This window comes from Prionailurus viverrinus, chromosome X (assembly GCF_022837055.1).
Source record: "Prionailurus viverrinus isolate Anna chromosome X, UM_Priviv_1.0, whole genome shotgun sequence".
Taxonomy (NCBI): domain Eukaryota; kingdom Metazoa; phylum Chordata; class Mammalia; order Carnivora; family Felidae; genus Prionailurus; species Prionailurus viverrinus.
Genome location: NC_062579.1, coordinates 69,547,189 through 69,568,057, shown reverse-complemented (window position 1 = coordinate 69,568,057; position 20,869 = coordinate 69,547,189). Strand labels below are relative to the sequence as shown.

General features: G+C 37.0%; 1 protein-coding gene across 5 annotated transcripts in view; it reads right to left on the bottom strand.

Moving 5' to 3' along the window:
• DIAPH2 (diaphanous related formin 2) overlaps window positions 1-20,869 on the bottom strand; it is a 984,211-nt gene that overhangs the window by 905,868 nt on the left and 57,474 nt on the right. For all 5 annotated transcript variants that reach the window (XM_047843487.1, XM_047843489.1, XM_047843490.1 and 2 more), the window contains one exon: window positions 19,918-20,094. In XM_047843487.1, the coding sequence (XP_047699443.1) occupies window positions 19,918-20,094 (177 nt within the window). The remainder of the gene's footprint in view (window positions 1-19,917; window positions 20,095-20,869) is intronic.

The following is a 20,869-nucleotide window of genomic DNA, read 5'->3' as shown; positions in this document are numbered from 1 at the left end:
AAAAGAAAAAAAAAACATTACCAATGTAACTGATTTACTTAACAAAAAGATGTTTTATGAAAAAACTGTAAGTGGAAAAGATTCCTAAGTAAGGTTATCTCACATGTAAAATTTAAGCCATTGCAAAAGGAATTGAAACCAAAGTACACAAAGTGCTAAAGAGTCAAGAATGTAGTTCTTTTTAATAAAAGCAAGATATTTCAAATAGTGTAGAATATGATATCTTGAAATGAAATAGGAAGTGGGCATGAAAACATTGTACCTCACAGATATTTCTGGTTATCTCAAGACAAAATACTTAAAAACTGCTGAAATTTAGCATGATTTAGGCATTTTTCATTCACAAAAATACTAGTAATCCCTCGAAAGTTTAACAATTAGTAAGAAAGTAACTGCTTTTCAAATAAACTTCATTAAAAACACACTGGCAGACCCAACTTCCCTGTCAGTCTCCTTCACCCTTTAATGACTCACCTCTTTCCCCTTCTTCCTGGCATCAGAAGCAATGTCTAACAGCAGACATGAGTAGACAAACATGGGGGTGAGGGTCTCCACATTAAGGATGTGGAAGGAAAAATGCAGAGTCCATGTCCCTTATGACATCAGTTGAAGCCCATTTCTTAAAGCCCATTTGACCCATGTATTTAAAAATATAAAAATGCAACACTCCAGGGGCGCCTGGGTGGCGCAGTCGGTTAAGCGTCCGACTTCAGCCAGGTCACGATCTCGCGGTCCGGGAGTTCGAGCCCCGCGTCAGGCTCTGGGCTGATGGCTCAGAGCCTGGAGCCTGTTTCCGATTCTGTGTCTCCTTCTCTCTCTGCCCCTCCCCCGTTCATGCACTGTCTCTCTCTGTCCCAAAAATAAATAAACGTTGAAAAAAAAATTAAAAAAAAAATGCAACACTCCAATTAGTTGCAAGAACAACTGACTATCATGAAGGAAGATGGAAATTTACTAGCCATGGTTCAGCAGAAAACATTTGCTTGATTCCTGGATTGGACTGAGAAAAGTTAATACTATGATTAATAAGTGTTGCTAATGATGTTCTTGTTCCACTTGGACTACATATCTCTGTCAGATTTATGTTTCAACTATAATAGACATTAAACCAAATATCCAAATAAAATGAACTTGGAACTAAACCTTCTAATTATTATGGTTTTAAACAAGATATAAAAAATAATGACACAGTGACATTGTACTCACTAAAAAGTTAATCATAACAGCAAAGGCTTTTTGTGCCATTAATACATAAATTCATTTTAAATCATTTTAAAATCTTATTCATTTCAGGGTGCCTGGGTGGCTCAGTTGCTTAAGCATCCGACTCTTGATATCAGCTCAGGTCATGATCACACGGTTCATTAGATCAAGCCCTGCACTGGGCTCCACGCTGAGTGTGGAGCCTGCTTGGGATTCTTTTCACCCTCTCTTCCCTCTCCCCTGCTCACGTTCTCTCTCTCTGTCAAAATAAATAAATAACCTTAAAAAAATCTTGTTCATTTCATGTTTTTCTCATTCTTTATTCTGTCTGTATTTTATATGCCTGTTACACACACACACACACACACACACACGCACACACACACATACACACACACACATATACACACACGTATGTATGTATAAAATTTTTAAATAAAATAGATTAAGGTTACTTGCTCAAACATACATTTTTTTTCTAACAGGATAGTAAGTCAAAACATTTAGAGACACTACACTAGTGCAGAGGTTGACAAACTTTTTCTATAAAGGACTAGACAGTAAGTATTTTAGGTTTTGTGGATCACAGGGTCTCTGTCACAACTGTTCAAAAATACTTTATGTACACTGAATTTCACATAATTGTCATGTACCCTGAAACAGTCTTTTGGGTTTTTTTTCAACCATTTAAAAATATGAAAACTATTCTTAACTTTTGAGCCATACAAAATAAAATCCTAGAGGCAGAGATAGTGTATTTGTCATCTTTATGTTCCCCTGGACCTAACAAAGTATCTGGCATTCAGTGAAGATTTGTCAAATAAACTTCTCCATTTATGAAAAGACAGAAATCTGTCTTAGCTTTTTATTTTTCACAATTACACCTTATGACCTGCTATATCACCCTTATCAGAACATAAGCTTCTTGATGATAATAGTTGTCCTTCATTTCTTCTCTGCTCTTTTTCCTCAGAGCTTAGAACAGTACCTGGCATATAGAAGGCATTGTACCTTGATAAACTAAATTGTTCAAACTTTGAGAATGCTTTAATGCCAAAAATGAAAGACTGAAAATTCATAAGTGACACTGGGCTTCATAGTATATTCATGTCTTCCCTGTATCCTGAGTCCCTGCACTGGCTTAAATGCTCACAGTAGCCTATTTCCAGCTGTCCTACAACCATGGAAATCATTTTCTTTTTTTTTTTTTACTTTCCTCTCTCCCTGACTAAACTCTGAACTCTATGGAGGCAATGGAGGTACTGCATTCATCTTTGTATCTCTAGCATGCAGCAACATGACACACTGCACATATAAAAAAAAAATGGTTATGGTGGGGCGCCTAGGTGGCTCAGTCAGTTGTGTCTGACTTTGGCTCAGGTCATAATCCCACGGTTTGTGGGTTCAAGCCCTGTGTTGGGCACTGTGCTGACAGCTCAGAGCCTGGAACCTGCTTTGGATTTTGTTTCCTTCTCTCTCTCTGCCCTCCCCCACTCACGCTCTGTCACTCTCTCTCTCCTCTAAAAATTGAATTAAAAAAAAATTAAAAAAAATTTAAAAGAGATTACAGGCAACTTTCCATCATCAGTAAGAAGTAATCCATCCCAAACTAGTTTTACCTACCAACCAATATACTTCTGTGTTGCCTTCTATTTCCACTGAGTATATGTGCAAGGAAAACATGTTAATTTTATATTTAGCTTAAATGAAACATTATTAAAGATAGATGCTACAAAATGCCATTTTTTTACATTTTTATGTGCTTAAATTTAACTTCCAACTCAGCCACTTACTAGCTTAGGCAAGTTACAGAACTAATCTGTTTAGACTCTCAGTAAGCTTCAATTTCTTTTTGTGAAAATGGAGTAAAACTATGTTGCCTGCTTTGTGACATTTTCATAAGGATCCACTAAAATAATACATGTAAACTGTTTAGTTATATGCCTGGCCAGTAAGTGCACAGTAAATGAAAGCTATGATAAATCACAAAACAACTTCTTCAGTGTAAACTGATTATGGTCAAACTAAAGATAATATAGAAAATATATAATGTTCACTGTACAAGTAGACTTCTCTCAATGAGATACAATCCTTAAAAATATGTATTGATCTTTTGGTTACTTTTAATCAAATCATATTTATCTGTTTTTCTGAAATTCCCAAGGAAAGAAAAATTCCCATTGGGGAAAATGTGGCTCTCTGTTGTACCTCTCTTTAAATCACACTTATGGGTCCACAAGCAAATCTTTAAAAAAATAAAAACATAATGCATTTAACCAGGATAGTGGTAATTTTCCCATCAAACATTAGAATATTCAAACCACAAAATGGAAATGTTGTAGTAAGTTTTACAACATTGTAAACATGGTACAGAAAGTGAAGAGTTTAGAAACTACCAAGAATCATTTTTGCCTAGGGCTACAGTTACAAAAAAAGGCAGGTGCATGTCTGAAAAAGAGCAAGAAAATGGGGAGAGTAGCATAGAAAGATGTCAAAGAGGGTGGGGATCAGATCATATGGGGCCTTATAGACTATTATAAGTGTAATGGCTTTTGTACACTGAGTGAAATGGGGAGCCATGGTAGAGATTTGATAAGCCAAATGACATGATATTGTTCAGGTTTTAAATGGATACTGTTTCTGTGTTGAGAATATACTGTAGAGGGTGATGGTGAAGCACAGAGACCAATTAAGAGTTGTAGTTCTAGTAGTCCTACCACTCTCATGGCAGCCCAGGTGAGATTTCAACTAGTGTGGGACCAGTGAAGGTGGTAAGAAATGGTCAGCTATTGCAAGTACCTTACACTGAAGGTAGAGTTAATGTGTTACATAATGAATTGAATGTGAGAAAAATATTCAAAAACAATTCCAAAGATTTTTGCCTGAGTAACTGGACAGATGGATATACCATCAACTGAGAAGGGGAAGACACTGGAAGGAGAGTAGTTTTGGAGGGGAATATCAGCAGTTCAGCTTTAAATATATTAGTTTTGACATGTCTATTGACCATCCAAGGTGAAATATTGATTTTGAAGTTTTATATATGAGTCTAGAGTTCAGATATGAGAACTAAACTATAGGTAAATTTAAGAATTGTGAGCACACAAATGGGATTTAAAAGCACAATACTGGTTGTAATTACCAAAGAAGGTAGAAAAGAGAGGGGAAGAGAGGGGAAGAGAAAAAAAGTGTAGAAAGAGAGGGGAAGATGTCCAAGGACTGATCCCTGGGCTTCTCCTCCATTTAAAGGTTGAAAACATGAAAAGGAATCAACAAAGAAGATTGAAAAGAAGTAGCTAAAGAAGCAGGAGTAAAACTAAATCAATGTTGGGGGTGAAGGAGGGGGAAGCATTTCAAAGTGGAGAGAATGATCAACTGTATCAAATGTTACTAAAAAATCAATTAAGATGAGACCTTAGAACTGATCATGGGATTGATTAGCATGAAGATCTTTGGTGACACTGATAAGAGTAGTTTTCATGGAATGGTGGAATGGAAGCCCAGCTGTGAATGAGTTCAGGAGAGAAATTAGAAGTAGTAAATATAACCCAAATTACAGGGAGGTGTTTTGCTTCAAAAGAGAGTAAAAACTGAACAGTAGCTGGACAGGGAGATAAGGTCAAGATAAGGTTTGGTAAATGAGACAGCATGTTTGCAATAGTACTGGGAATGTTACAAGAGAGGAGAAAATTACTGGAGGGGTGTCAGGTTGGCTCAGTTGGTTAAGCGTCTGACTGGATTTCAGTTCAGGTCATGATCTCATGGTTCATGAGCTTGAGCCCCACATCAGGCACCACACTGAAAGTGTGAAGCCTTCTCGGAATTCTTTCTCCCTCTCCCACTTGCATGTGCGCTCTCTCTCTCTAAATAAATAAACATTTTTTTTTAAAAAAAAGGGAACAGTGTCCTTGACTAGGTCAAAAGGAATGTAACCTTCTACATGAAGAGAAGAATAATGACCTGAAAAGTTGATCTATGGTGACAGGTAGTAAGAAACTATGTGAGTGCAGACCCTTAAAGTTAGGTAGATGTAGTAGTGCTAGGAATCTGTGGAAGCTCTCTTCTGATTGCTTCAATTTACTCAGTAAATTAAACAGCAAGGTCATCAGTAGAGAATAAAGATGGGAATACTTCTGAAGATTGAACAGCAAGTAAAAGTGTAAAATGGAAATCTAGCAGCACAGTTGAGGGAATGGGGTAGAGACATATAAAATGACTCTCTGAAAACATAAAGGCTTATTTGGAGCTTTAGAAAAGGAATTGGTTTTGGAATCATTAATAGGAATTAATAGGGATTACTACTGGATTAGAATGGTCAAAACCTGAAGGACAGGAAGAGGACCAGTTTAGGAAACTGTTTTCATAGCTCACAAGAAACAATTACAGAGGGATATTGTCTAAACTAGGGCAACAACAGCTGAAGAATAACAGAGGAAATATGTTAAGAGTGACTGCAAAAGCAGAACAATGGGATTTGGCAAGCAATTAGAAGTGACTGAGAAAACAAACACAATTAAAGATGGCTATAAAATGTTGAGCTTAAGTGAAGTGGAGTATGGCAATGCCACGGGAAAACTTGAAGAACTATTTCAATACTGCAAAAATTAGTAACCGATTGGTAAGCAAATTAAAGTAGTAAGTATCATTTGAGTGAAGTATGAGTGAAAAAAAGAAAGAAGATTTTAAAAGATTAAAAGTTTCAATAGTGTCACGAACATTTCTGTTGTTGCTATCCTCATTGTTTGCGTTAATTAAGATAAAACAACCAAGTGCTAAAATGATGGGCAGTCTAGGTAATTGGGAAATATTGGCAAATAAAGAAAGAACAGAGCTTTATTTGTTAACGGAAGAGAATGAAACAAAACATTTATAAAACTATCTATACAGAAAGCTTACATTCCAGGCACTACTATAGTAATATCATCCCCTTTAAACCTAAAAATAAATTTTTGAGAAGTTATATAAACTTTGCAGTGTAATGCAATAAATGGCAGAGCCAAATTCAAACCCAAGTCGGATAACCCCAAAGTCTAAGATTTTAACCACTACACAATTTATGCTCTGTAAAATTATGGACCTGGGAAAGGTAATATAGGTTGTTTAGCGTCCAAGGAGAATTTCAGATTTTAAGATCTTGGAGGTAGGAACACTTAAAAGAAAACACAATCCAAGGTGTATTCATGAGTGTAGTTAGCTAAATATATATACATGCAGATGTCAAAGTTTAGGAAATCAAGGAACTAAGAGCAAAAATGCATTGAAGGAGTTCCCAATACAATAGCTGAAATAACTGAAATGAATAGTAAGGGAAAAGTAAAAAGGATAGCTAAGTGCTATTACTGTCAAGGAAGGTCAGCACATAATAGACTTCACAAGACAAAGGGTCATTGAAAGGTGGTTCAAAGATAACACTAGAAGGAGAAGCAGGAAAGAGGGTGTACCACAGAGTTAGGGAAAAATGGCTGAGGGTAGCAATTCGAGGACTTTTATCAGGGGAAAAGCCAGATGCCATTTGTGGCTAGATAAGAGAAGTCAAGAGAAAGGTTTAAAGATAAAGGGAATTTGTTTGCATTCATTCAACAACATTGCACAAGTATTTATTGAAGGCCTGCTAACTCTTAAAAGGACAGGAGCAAAATAGTGAGGTTGGGAAAGAGATATTGACAAGATGTTCTATACTGAGCACAGTTGAAGAGTAGAGTTTTTAAGTGATTCTTAACCTTTCATTGTGGTATAGATAAGGGGACCTGTGAAACTCCTATGAACCCTAACTCCATATCAATAAACATCCACAAAATCTTAACAATATTAAGTGGGATACAATTATAAATGAATGAATGATGAATCAGAATCTCCAGCATTCCTCTGGTCAAGCAAAATAATGTCCTATGTCCCAAATTATCCCCTCACCATCCTGCTACCATAAACTTCTGATTACTCAAAGTATTTTCTTATTATCTAACACAAGAAATAATCTAGTCTGCAAGCTATAAAATATAAGTAACATGCTAAAAATGTAGGTTATATGACTGCTAATAGAACAAACGTGGAGGAATTAATACATCTATATCTTCCACTGGGTTTTTTTTAACTTTTAATTTAAATTTCAGTTAGTTAACATATAGTGTAATATTAGTTTAAGGTGTACAATATAATGATTCAACACATCCATACATCACCAAGTGCCCATCACAACAAGCGAAATCCTTAATCCCCATCACCTATTTAACCCATTCCCTATATCAACCTCCCTCTGAAAACCATCAGTTTCTTTTCTATAGTTAAGAGTCTCTTTATTGCCTTGCCACTCTCTTTTTTATTCCCTCCACTTATGTTTTCTTTCCTAAAATTCACGAGTAAAATCATATGGTATTTGTCCTTACCTGACTTATTTCACTTAGCATAATACTCTCTACTTCCATCCATGTCCTTCCAAATGGCAAGCTTTCATTCTTTTATATGGCTGAGTAAGAGTCCATATATATATATATATATATATATATATATATATATATATATGTATGTGTATATGTATGTATATATACATACATACAAAACACAAACTTATACATTCATCACACAAAAGGGAAGTTTCCATACCTAGCTGTTGTAGATAATGCTGCAACAAAAATCAGACTCCATATAACCCTTTTAATTACTAGTTTTGTATTCTTTGAATAAATGATTAGTAGTGCACTGGCTGGATCATAGAGGATTACTATTTTTTCTTTTATTTTTTTAATGTGAAAATTATTGTCAAATTGGTTTCCATACAAACCACAGTGCTCATCCCAACAGGAGCCCTCCTCAATACCTATCGTCCACTTTCCCTTCCTCCCCACCCCCATCAACCCTAAGTTTATTCTCAGTTTTTAAGAGTCCCTTATGATTTGGCTCCCTCCCTCTCCAACCCCTTTTTTTTTGTTTCCTTCCCCTCCCCCATGGTCTTCTGGTAAGTTTCTCAGGAGCAACTTAAGAGTGAAAACATATGGTATCTGTCTTTCTCTGTATGACTTATTTCATTTAGCATAACACTCTCCAGTTCCATCCATGTTGCTACAAAAGGTCATATTTCCTTCCTTCTCATTGCCATGTAGTATTCCATTGTGTATATAAACCACAACTTCTTTCTCCATTCATCCGTTGATGGACCTTTAGGCTCTTTCCATAATTTGGCTATTGGTGAAAGTGCTGCTATAAACATTCGGGTACAAGTGCCCCTATGCATCAGCACTCCTGTATCCATTGGGTAAATTCCTAGCAGGGTTATTCCTGGGTCATAAGGTAGATCTATGCTTAATTTTTTGATGAACATCCACACTGTTTTCCAGAGTGGCTGTACCAGTTTGCATCCCCACCAACAGTGCAAGACGGTTCCCGTTTCTCCACATCCTCGCCAGCATCTATATCTCCTGATTTGTTCATTTTAGACACTCTGACTTACATGAGGTGGTATCTGAGTGTGGTTTTGATTTGTATTTCCCTGATGAGGAGCGACGTTGAGCATCTTTTCATGTGCCTGGTGGCCATCTGGATGTCTTCTTTATAGAATTGTCTATTTGTGTCTTCTGCCCATTTCTTCACTGGATCATTTGTTTTTCAGGTGTGGAGTTTGGTGAGTACTTTATAGATTTTGGATACATATGGGCCTTTGTCCGATATGTCATTTGCAAATATCTTTTCCCATTCCATTGGTTGCCTTTTAGTTTTGTTGATTGTCTCCTTTGCAGTGCAGAAGCTTTTTATCTTCATGAGGTCCCAATAGTTCATTTGTGCTTTTAATTCCCTTGCTTTTGGGGATGTGTCAAGTAAGAAATTGCTGAAGCTGAGGTCAGAGAGGTTTTTTCCTCCTTTGTACTCTAGGGTTTGGATTGTTTCCTGTCTCACATTCAGGTCTTTTATCCATTTTGAGTTTATTTTTGTGAATGGGGTAAGAAAGTTGTCTAGTTTCATCCTTCTGAATGTTGTTGTCCAGCTCTCCCAGCACCATTTGTTAAAGAGACCGTCTTTTTTCCATTGGCTATTCTTTCCTGCTTTGTCAGAGATTAGTTGGCCATACGTTTGTGGGTCTAGTTCTGGGGTTTCTATTCTATTCCATTGGTCTATGTGTCTGTTTTTGTGCCAAAACCATGCTGTCTTGATGATTACAGCTTTGGAGTAGAGGCTAAAGTCTGTGTATATAAACCACAACTTCTTTCTCCATTCATCCATTGATGGACCTTTAGGCTCTTTCCATAATTTGGCTATTGGTGAAAGTGCTGCTATAAACATTCTTCATTGCTGCATATAAACATTCTTCAATATTACTTTGGCTATTCGGGGTCTTTTGTGGTTCCATACAAATTTTAGGATTGCTTGTTCTAGCTTCAAGAAGAATGCTGGTGCAATTTTGACTGGGATTGCATTGAATGTGTAGATAGCTTTGGGCAGTATTGACATTTTAACAATATTTTTTCTTCCAATCCATGAGCACAGAATGTTTTTCCATTTCTTTATATCTTCTTCAATTTCCTTCATAAGCTTTCTATAGTTTTCAGCTCACAGATCTTTTACATCTTTGGTTGGGTTTATTCCTAGGTATTTTATGCTTCTTGGTGCAATTGTGAATGGGATCAGTGTCTTTATTTGTCTTTCTGTTGTTTCGTTATTAGTATATAAGAATGCAACTGACTTCTGTACATTGATTTTGTATCCTGGGACTTTGCTGAATTCATGTATCAGTTCAAGTAGACTTTCCGTGGAGTCTATCAGATTTTCCATGTATAATGTCATGTCATCTGCAAAAAGTGAAAGCTTGACTTCATCTTTGCCCATTTTGATTCCTTGGATTTCCTTTTGTTGTCTGATTGCTGATGCTAGAACTTCCAACACTATGTTAAACAACAGCAGTGAGAGTGGACATCCCTGTCATGTTCCTGATCTCAGGGGGAAAGCTCTCAGTTTCTCCCCATTGAGGATCATATTACCTATGGGCTTTGATGATGTTTCAGTATGTTCCTTCCATCCTGCCTTTTTCGAGGGTTTTTATTAAGAAAGGATGCTGAATTTTGTTAAATTCTTTTTCTGCATCGATTGACAGGATCATATGCTTCTTATCTTTTCTTTTATTAATGTGATGTATCACACTGAATGATTTGTGAATGTTGAACCACCCCTGAAGCCCAGGAATGAATCCCACTTGATCATGGTGAATAATTCTTTTTATATGCTGTTGAATTATATTGGCTAGTATCTTATTGAGAATTTTTGCATCTGTATTCATCAGGGATATTGGCCTGTAGTTCTCTTTTCTTGTAGGGTCTATCTCTGGTTTGGGAATCAAAGTAATGCTGGCTTCATAGAATGAGTCTGGAAGTTTTCCTTCCCTTTCTATTTTTTTGGAAAAGCTTGAGAAGGATAGGTATTATCTCTGCTTTAAATGTCTGGTAGAATTCCCCAGGGAAGCCCTCTGGTCCTGGATTCTTATTTGTTGGGAGATTTTTGAAAACTGATTCAATTTCTTTGCTGCTTATGGGTCTGTTCAAGTTTTCTATTTCTTCCTGTTTGAGTTTTGGAACTGTGTGGGAGCTTACGAATTTGTCCATTTCTTCCAGGTTGTCCATTTTGTTGGCATATAGTTTTTCATAGTATTCCTTGAGAATTGCTTGTATTTCCGAGGGATTGGTTGTAATAATTCCATTTTCATTCATGATTTTATCTGAGTCCTCTCCCTTTTATTTTTGAGAAGCTTGGATAGAGGTATATCAATTTTGTATATTTTTTCAAAAAACCAACTCTTGGTTTCATTGATCTGCTCTACAGGTTTTTTAGATTCTCTATTGTTTATTTCTGCTCTGCTTTTTATTGTTTCTCTTCTGCTACTGGGTTTGGGGTGTCTTTGCTGTTCTGCTTCTATTTCCTTTAGGTGTCCTGTTAGATTTTATATTTGGGATTTTTCTTTTTTCTTGAGATAGGCCTGGATTGCAATGTATTTTCCTCTCAGGAATGCCCTTGCTGCATCCCAAAGCATTTGGATTGTTTTATTTTCATTTTCATTGGTTTCCGTATATATTTTTTTAAATTTCTTCTCTAATTGCCTGGTTAACCCATTCATTCTTTAGTAGGGTGTTCTTTAACCTCCATGCTTTTGGACCATTTCCAGACTTTTTCCTATGGTTGATTTCAAGCTTCATAGCATTGTGGTCTGAAAGTATGCATGGTATGATCTCAATTATTTTGTATTTATTGAGGGCTGTTTTGTGACCCAGTATGTGATCTATTTTGGAGAATGTTCCATGTGCACTCGAGAAGAAAGTATATTCTGTCACTTTGGGATGCAGAGTTCTAAATATATCTGTCAAGTCCATCTGATCCAGTGTATCATTCAGGGCCCTTGTTTCTTTATTGATCCTGTGTCTAGATGATCTATCCATTGTTATAAGTGGAGTATTAAAGTCCCCTGCAATGACCACATTCTAATCAATAAGGTTTCTGATTGTTTTATATATTTGGGGTCTTTCAGATTCAGTGCATAGACATTTATAGTTGTTAGCTCTACCTGATGGATAGACCCTGTAATCATTATGTAATGCCCTTCTTCATCTCTTGTTACAAACTTTAATTTAAAGTCTAGTTTGTCTGATATAAGTATGGCTACTCCAGCTGTCTTTTGACTTCCAGTATCATGATAGATAGTTCTCCATCCCCTCACTTTCAATCTGAAGGTGTCCTCAGGTCTAAAATGAGTTTCTTGTAGACAGAAAATAGATGGGTCTTCTTTCATTATCCATTCCAATACCCTATGTCTTTTGTTTGGAGCATTTAGTCCATTTACATTCAGTGTTATTATTGAATGATATGTGTTTAGAGTCATTGTAATGTGTGTAGGTTTCATGCTTGCAGTGATGTCTCTGGTACTTTGTGGTCCTTGCAACATTTCACTCACAGAATCCTCCTTAGGATCTCTTGTAGGGCTGGTGTAGTGGTGATGAGTTCCTTCAGTTTTTGTTTGGGAAAACCTTTATCTCTCCTTCTATTCTGAATGACAGGCTTGCTGGATAAAGGACTCTAGGCTGCATATTTTTTTGTTCATCACATTAAAGATTTCTTGCCATTCCTTTCTGGCCTGCCAAGTTTCAGTAGATTGTTCTGCCACTAGTCTTATCAGTCTCCTTTTATATGTTAGAGTATGTTTATCCCTAACTGCTTTCAGAATTCTCTCTTTATCCTTGTATTTTGCCAGTTTCACTATGATATGTCATGTAGAAATCGATTCAAGTTACGTCTCACGGTAGTCCTCTGTGCCTCTTGGATTTCAATGCCTCTTTCCTTCCCCAGATCAGGAAAGTTTTCAGCTATGATTTGTTCAAGTATACCTTCAGCCCCTTTCTCTCTCTCTTCTTCTTCTGCAATTCCTATGATATGGATATTTTTCTGTTTGATCGCATCACTTAGTCTCTAATTCTCCCCTCATACTCCTGGATTTTTTATCTTTTTCTCAGCTTCCTCTTTTTCCATAATTTTATCTTCTAATTCACCTATTCTCTCCTCTGCCTCTTCAATCTGAGCTGTGGTCGCCTCCATTTTATTTTGCACCTCATTTATAGCTTTTGTAGCTCCTCATGACTATTTCTTAGTCTCTTGATCTCTGTAGCAATAGATTCTCTTCTGTCCTCTATACTTTTTTCAAGCCCAGCGATTAATTTTATGACTACGATTCTAAATTCTTGTTCTGTTTTATTGCTTAAATCATTTTTGATCAATTAGTTAGTGTCTCTGCTTACTGGAGTTTCTCTTGAGGAGAATTCTTCCGAACTCTCCTTTTGGGTAGTCTTTGTGGTGGCTCCAAACTTCAGGGCACTTTCTATGTGCTGTCTGGAGTAACTTGTGTTGGTGGGCAGGGCCACAGTCAGACCCTCTGTCTGCCCGCAGCCCACTGCTGGCACCACAGTCAGACTGGTGTGTACCTCTCCCAGGGGCAGGACTCACTGTGGAGTGGTGTGGCCCCTGTCTGGGCTACTTGCACACTGCCACACTTGTGGTTCTGCTTCTATGGGATATGGCCAAGGGCAAATTAGCCTGGGTGGATATGCAAGGTTCACAGGGGCGGGAGGGGCAGGCTTATCTAGCTTTGCTGTCAGTGGTCCCCTGCAGGAGGGGCCCTGCAGCACCAGGACATAGGTGGACCCATTGGAGGGATGGATCCACAGAAGCAACAGTGTTGGGCGTTTGTGCCGTGCATGCAAGTTCGGTGACCGGAACTGGTTTCCTTTGGAATTTTGGCCAGGAGATGGGAGAGGGAGATGGCGCTTGCCAGCGCCTTTGTTCCCCCACAGAGCTCTGTCCTTCCAGGGCTCAACAACTCTCCCTCCGGCATCCTCTCGCCCTCCCTGTTCTCCAGGAGTAGAGCTGTTGAGTTTTAACATTCCAGATGTTAAGTCCCTCTGGCTGTCAGAACTCACGGAGTCTGGCCCCTCCGCTTTTGCAAGCCAGACTTCAGGGGCTCTGCCTTGACCGGCGGGCTGCCCCTCCACCTCCCAGCTCTTTCCCGCCAGTCCCTGTAGCATGCACTGCCTCTCTGCCCTTCCTACCCTCTTCCGTGATCCTCTTGTCTACGCTTGGCTCTGGAGAGTCCGTTGTCCTAGTCTTCTGGCGCTTTTCTGGGTTCTTTAGGCAGATGTGGGTGGAATCTAAGCGATCAGCAGGACGAGGTGAGTCCAGAGTCCTCCTATGTCACCATCTTCCTAATCACTTGAGTACTTCTATTTTTAACTTTCTGAGGGACCTTCATACTTTTCCACAATGACTGCATCATTTTGCTTTCCCACCAAAAGTATAGAGGGGTTTCATATTCTCTACATCTTCTCCAACTGCTGTTTCTTCTACTGTTAATTTTAGCCATCTAACAGGTATAAGGTGCTATTTCAATGTAGTTTTGATTTGCAAATCCCTGATGATCAGTGATGTTGAGCATCTTTTCATGTGTCTTTTGGCCATGTGGATATCTTCATGGAAAATTATTCATTTCTTCTATCCATTTTTTTAAATTGGGTTATTAGTCTTTTGGGTGATGAGTTTTCTAAATTCTTCATATACTGTGGATAGTAACCCTTTATCAGTTAACTCATTTATAAATATCTTCTCCAATTCCATAGGCTGCCTTTTAGTTTTCTTGATTGTTTCCTTTGCTGTGCAGAAGCTTTTTCATGTAGTCCCAAAAGTTTATTTTTGTTTTTGTTTCCCTTGCCTCAGGAGATATATCTAGAAAGAATTTGCTGTGGCTGATGTCAAAGTTACTGCCTATGTTCTCTTCTATGATTTTTATGGTTTTGGGTCTTATACTTAGGTCTTTAATCTACTTTTAATTTATTTTTGTGTATGGTGTAAGAAAGAGTTCCAGTTTGGGGCACCTGGGTGGCTCAGTTGGTCAAGTGTCCAACATCGGCTCAGGTCATAATCTCACAGTTCGTGAGTTCAAGCCCCACATCAGGCTCTGTGCTAATAGCTCAGAGCCTGGACCCTGCTTCAGATTCTGTGTCTCCCTCTCTCTCTGCCCCTCCCATGCTCATGCTCTGTGTCTCTCTGTCTCAAAAATAAACAAATATTAAGAAAAATTTTTTTAGTAATTAAAAAAAAAGAAAGAAAGAGTTCCAGTTTCTTTCTTTTGCATGTTGCGGTCCAATTTTCCAAATACCATTTGTTGATGAAATGGTCTTTTTCCCACTGGATATTCTTTCATGCTTTGTCAAGATTAATTGACCATATAGTTGTGGGTTCATTTCTGGGTTTTCTATTCTCCTCTTTGATCTATGTGTCTCTTTTTGTGTCAGTACACTGTTGGAATTACTACAGCTTTGAAATATAATGTGAAGTCCAGGATTTCGATGCCATCAGCTTTCCTTTTCTTTGTCAAGGTTGCCTTGACTATTCTGGGTCTTTTGTGGTTCCATATTCTTCCTTACCAGTTTGGATATACTCTACATACAACTGTTAGTTTTCTGATTTCTGTGCCTAGGACTTTCAGTACTATGTTGAATAAAAGTGGTGAGAATGGACATCCCTGTCATGACTGTAGAGGAAACATTAATTTTATCCCCATTTAGGATTATATCACCTGTGGGTTTTTTATAGATGGGCTTTATAATGCTCAGGTATTTTCCCTCTAAACTTACTTTGTTAAGTGTTTTTATCATGAATGGATGTTGTACTTTGTCAAATGCTTTTTCTGCATCTCTTGGAAGGATCATATGTTTCTTATACATTCTTTTATTAATGTGGTGTATCACTTTAATTGATTTGCAAATATTGAGCCACCCTTGCAGCCCAGGAAATAAATGCCACTTGAGGAATGTTTCTTTTAATGTACTGTTGGATTTGGTTTCCTAATATTTTATTGATAATTACTGCATCCGTGTTCATAAGGGATATTGGCACTGCAGTTTCTCTCTCTCTCTCTCTCTTTTGTGTGTGTGTGTGTGTGTGTGTGTGTGTGTGTGTGTGTGGTGTCTTTATCTAGTTTTGGAATCAGGGTAATGCTCACCTCACAGAATGAATTTAGAAGTTTTCCTTCCCTTTCTATTTTTATCTTCTTTTGTCTTTCTTTAAAATTTTTTTTCTTTATATTTTGCCAATTTAAATACAATATGTCTTGGTGCTGGTCTGCTTTTGTTTGAGAAGAATAGGTATTAACTCTTCTTAAATGTCTGGTAGAATTTGCCCATGAAGTCATCTGGTCCTGGACTGCTGTGTCCTGGGAGATTTTTGATTCCTGATTCAATTTCTTTGCTGGTTATTGGTCTGTTTAAGTTTTCTATTTCTTCTTATTTTAGTTTTGGTAGTTTATATGTTTATAGGAATTGATCCATTTTTCCAGATTGTCCAATTTGAGGGCAAATAGTTTCTCATAACATTCTCTTATAATTGCATTTCTGTGGTGTTAGCTGTTATTTCTCCTATCCCCTTTGTGATTTTATTATTTGGGTCATTTATCTTTAATCTTTGATATGTTTGGCTAAAGGTTTATCAATTTTATTAATTTTATTCAAAGAACTATGTCCTGGATTCATTGATCTGTTCTATTGTTTTTTTTTAACTTTCTATATCATTAATTTCTGCTCTGAAGTTTATCGTTTCCTTAATTCTGCTGGCTTTAGGCTTCTTTTGTTGTTCTTTCTAGATCCTTTAGTGTAAGGTTAGGTTGTCTGAATTTTTTCTTGCTTTTTGAGGTAGGCCTGTATTGCTATATACATCCCTCATATGACCACATTTGCTGCATCTCAAAGCTTTGGACTGTTCTTATTTTCATTTGTTACCATGCATTATTTTCATTTGTTTCCATGTATTTTTTTTTATTACTTATTTGATTTCCTGATTGACCCATTCATTCTTTAGTAGCATGTTGTTTAACCCCCATGTATTTGTTGTCTTTCCCTATTTTTTCTTGTTGGTGACTTCTAGTTTCATAGCATTGTGGTCAGAAAAGGTGCATGGTATGACTTCAAAATTTTGTATTTGCTGAGCCATGTTTTGTTACCAAACATGTAATCTGTTCCAAAGAATTTTCCATGTGCACTTGAAAAGAATGTGTTTTCTACTATTTAAGAATGGAATATTCTGAATATATGTGTTAAGTTCATCTAGCCCAGTGTGTCATTCAAAGTCATTGTTTCCTTATTGATTTTCTTTAGATGATCTGTCCACTGATGTAAGTGGGGTGTTAAAGTCCCCTATGATTTTTGTATTATTATCAATGAGTTCCTTTATATTTGTTATTATTTTATAGATTTGGATGTTCCCATGTTGGTTTCATAAATACTTAAATTGTGATATCTTCTTTTTGGATTGTACCCTTTATTATTATATAGTGCCTTTCAGTATCTTTTGCTATACTTTTTGTTTAAAAGTCTATTTTGTACAATTTAAGTATTGCTACTCTTTCTTTGGAAATTGATTTGGATGATTGATGTTTTTACATCCCCTCACTTTCAATCTACATTTGTCTGTATGTCTAAAATGAGTGTCTTGTAGGCAGCATATAGATGGACGTGCGTTTTTTTAATCCATTCTATCATTCTATGTCTTTTGATTGGAGCATTCAATCCATCTACATTCAAAGTATTATTGATAGATATATATTTATTGTCATTTTTATTACCTCTTTTGTGATAGTTTCTGGAGATTTTTTCTGATCTTTTCTTGTCTTTCTCACGTTCATGGTTTGCAGATTTTCTTTAGTGATATATTAGGATTTTTTCTCTTTATTCATTGCATGTTTATTAATGGTTTTTGATAAATGGTTACCATTCAGTTTGTATATAACTTCTTCTGCAAATAGCACTCTATATTAAGTTGATGTTCATTCAAATTTGAACCTATTCTTTCCTCCTTTTCTCCCCACAATTTAGGTATATGTCACTATATTTTCCTTTCTGTGTGTATGAGTTCCTGAACTGATTTTTACAAAAAATATTCATTTTTATTGCTTTACTATTTCTTGCCTTTATTCTGTCACATTTGGTCTCTCCTTTGCAATCAAAGAGTCCCCTTTAATATTTCTTGCAGGGCTGGTTTAGTGGTCACGAACACCATTAGTTTTTGTCTGGAAAACTCTTTACCTTGCCTTCTATTCTGTACATTAGCCTTGCTTGACAGAATATTCTTGGCTGCAGATTTTTCCCATTCAGCAAGTTGAATATAGTATGCCACTCCCTTCTGGCTTACCAAGTTTCTGTTGGGAAATCAGCCGCTAGCCTTAAGGGTCTTCCCTTGTAAGTTAAGGACTTCTTTTGTCTTGCTGCTTTTAAGATCTTTTCTTTATGACTATATTTTACCAATTTAAATACACTATGTCTTGGTGTTGGCCTGCTTTTGTTGATTTTGATGGGAGTTCTCTGTGCCTCCTGGAACTGGATGTCTATTTCCATCCCAGATTAGGGAAGTTTTCAGCTATTACTTCTTCAAATAAATCTTCTGCCCCCTTATCTCTCTCTTCTTCTTGAAAATCTATACTATAAAAGTTATTCCATTTGATGGTTATTGAGTTCCCTAAGTCTATTCTTATTTTGCATAATTGTCTCCTTTGCTCAGCTTCATTACTTTCCATTACTTTGTCTTCTAGGTCATTAATTAGTTCCTCTACTTCTTCCAGCCTGCTGTTCATTGCATCAGATATTTCTAATCTTGTTTATTGCACTCTTCATTTGTGATTCTTTTTTAATTCTTTTATCTCTGTAGTTAGGCTGTCACTAACGTCTTCTTTTCTCAGTCCCAGTGAGTATCCTTATGAACGTTGCTTTTAATACTCTATCAGGCATGTTACTTATATCTGTTTTGCTTAGATTTCTGGCTGAGGCCTTATCCTATTCTTTCATTTGGGATATATTCCTTTGTCTTTGCATTTTGTCTAAGTCTCTTCTTCTGTAGGAGAGAAAAGCCAATTATGTCCCTACTCTTTTGTTCCTAGAGAGGTGTCTCTGTGAACACTGCCTCGCAGGGGCAAGCTCAGAGAACAGCAAACAATCTCCCCATGTGTGCCCCAGGTGTTTCAATGACATCTGTCCCTAGGTTGTTTGCCTGCCTTCTCTCAAGGCACAGGGCAATGTCCTCAGGGCTCTATCCCAGCCAAACCTGTTGACCTTTAAAACTCCAGGCTTTAAGCCTTGCTGGTTGCAAGAACTCAGGAAATTCAGCCCATCAAATTTTCTAAGTCAATGGATTTGGGGAAATGTTCTCCTTGTGCACTCCCCTGTGTGCGTGTCTGTCTGTCTGTCTGTCTCTCTCTCTCTCTCTCTCTCTCTCATTCTCTCTCTTTCTCCCTTCTACTTGACCATGGCTCCATCCCCTACTCAGCAGCTGTGATCTATCTGTTTGTCCCTTAAACCATATCTTTGCATGCACTTCCTACCTTCCTCCATGTGGCCTCTTTTCTCTCTTTAGTTGTGGAGTTTGTTTTGTCAGTCTTCAGGTCAATTTCTGAGGTATTTAGAATAATTTGGTAGTTATCTAGTTGTGTTCCTGAAATGAGCTGAGCCTAGAGTCCTCCTACTTCCTTTTTCTTCTCCTTCTCCTTCCAGGCATTATTTCCCCTCTACTGTTTTTTTCTTTGCTTGTCTGTTTGTTTTACTGTCTTCCTAACTCTATTCCATATAAACAACAAGATACCTTGTGCTGTTTTCCGGAAAGTGAACTTTGGTCTGTTTTTCTTCACCAAAAACAGAAACACAAATTAGTTCATTGAAAAACTGATTCAATGTGCAGGAGACCACAAAATACTAGAGGACACAAATAAGACAGCCCTTGCTTTCCAGAGATCATAGTGGAAGTGATAGTCAGGTAAGGATATTTTAACTCAAGTCAAAAAACATACTTCTGAAGGGGCACCTGGGTGGTTCAGTTGGCTAGGCATCTTACTTCAGCTCAGGTCATGATCCAGTGGTCTGTGAGTTTGAGTCCTGCGTCAGGCTCCATGTTGGAGCAGAACCTGGAGCCTGCTTCGGATTCTGTGTCTCCCTCTATCTCTGCCCCTCCCTCCCTCTCTCTCGCTCTCACTCTCAAAAATAAACATTTAAAAAATTTTAAAAAGCATACTTCTGAAAATAGTTCTGTTGTATCAACAAGTTTCTGGACTCTCCTTTACATGATATAAATGCAATCCATACAAACACACATACTTAAAAACCTGTAATACTCTGGGCACACACATTTTAAAATTACAACAAAAGTAAGGTACAAACTTACCATCATTTTTTCAAAAAGATCCAGTACTTCCTTTTCTGACAAATTCAACGATCGTTCATCATACAATGGCTGAGCTGCTGGAAACTCACTCATTGCAACTTGAGAATCAATAGGATGCTGAATAAAAGGTTTTTCTTTTTTGACAGTAGATTTTCTAAAACTTGTAATTCGGTCACGCTACAAAAAGAAAAAAAAAAAAGAAACTCTAAGAAAGAAATCCAGAATCATAAATATGAAGTACTGAAACATCAAAATAGCACTTAGTATAATACTGTCTTTTGACAAACTTATTTTAAGCAAGAATTTCTAGTTAGAGATTGCACAATTTTGAAACCTTTTAATTCAGTCTCAGAAGTCTGAGATGTGAAAAGTAGTCCTCCAAGGTAAACCTTAGTGCCTTGTCATTTCCACTTTACACTGTAAATAGGTAAATAAAAGTCTTGCATCAAAGTTATGTAGTTGTTTGAGGGACAATAGTGGCAACTTTTGAATTATGAGAAATAAAGAAAGGAATAAAAAAGAGCCCCAATATTCACTTCTCAGGTGGGAAATTACAGTAATGTTTCTCTCTTCAAAGTGCCAAAAACTATGACAAGTATCTACGGATACCTTGCCAGCATAGTGGTCAAGTATAATGGTTAATAACAAAGACTCTGAAGCCAGACTGCCTGGGTTTGAATCTGTCATTTATTAGCTGAGGAACCCTGTGCAAATTACATGTTCTTTCTCTGTTTTCTCATCTCTAAAATACAGATAACAAGTTAATATATTTTAATATAATGATATTACCTACACTGCACAGGGTTATTATGAGATTCAAATAAGTTCATATGTTTAGTGTACTCAACTGCTATTTTTTATTCTTGTTACTATTATTTCCTTTACTTTTTTTTCCCTAAAAATTGAGGATTAACAAGACATTACCTTTTCTATTTAATGGAAATGTTAACAT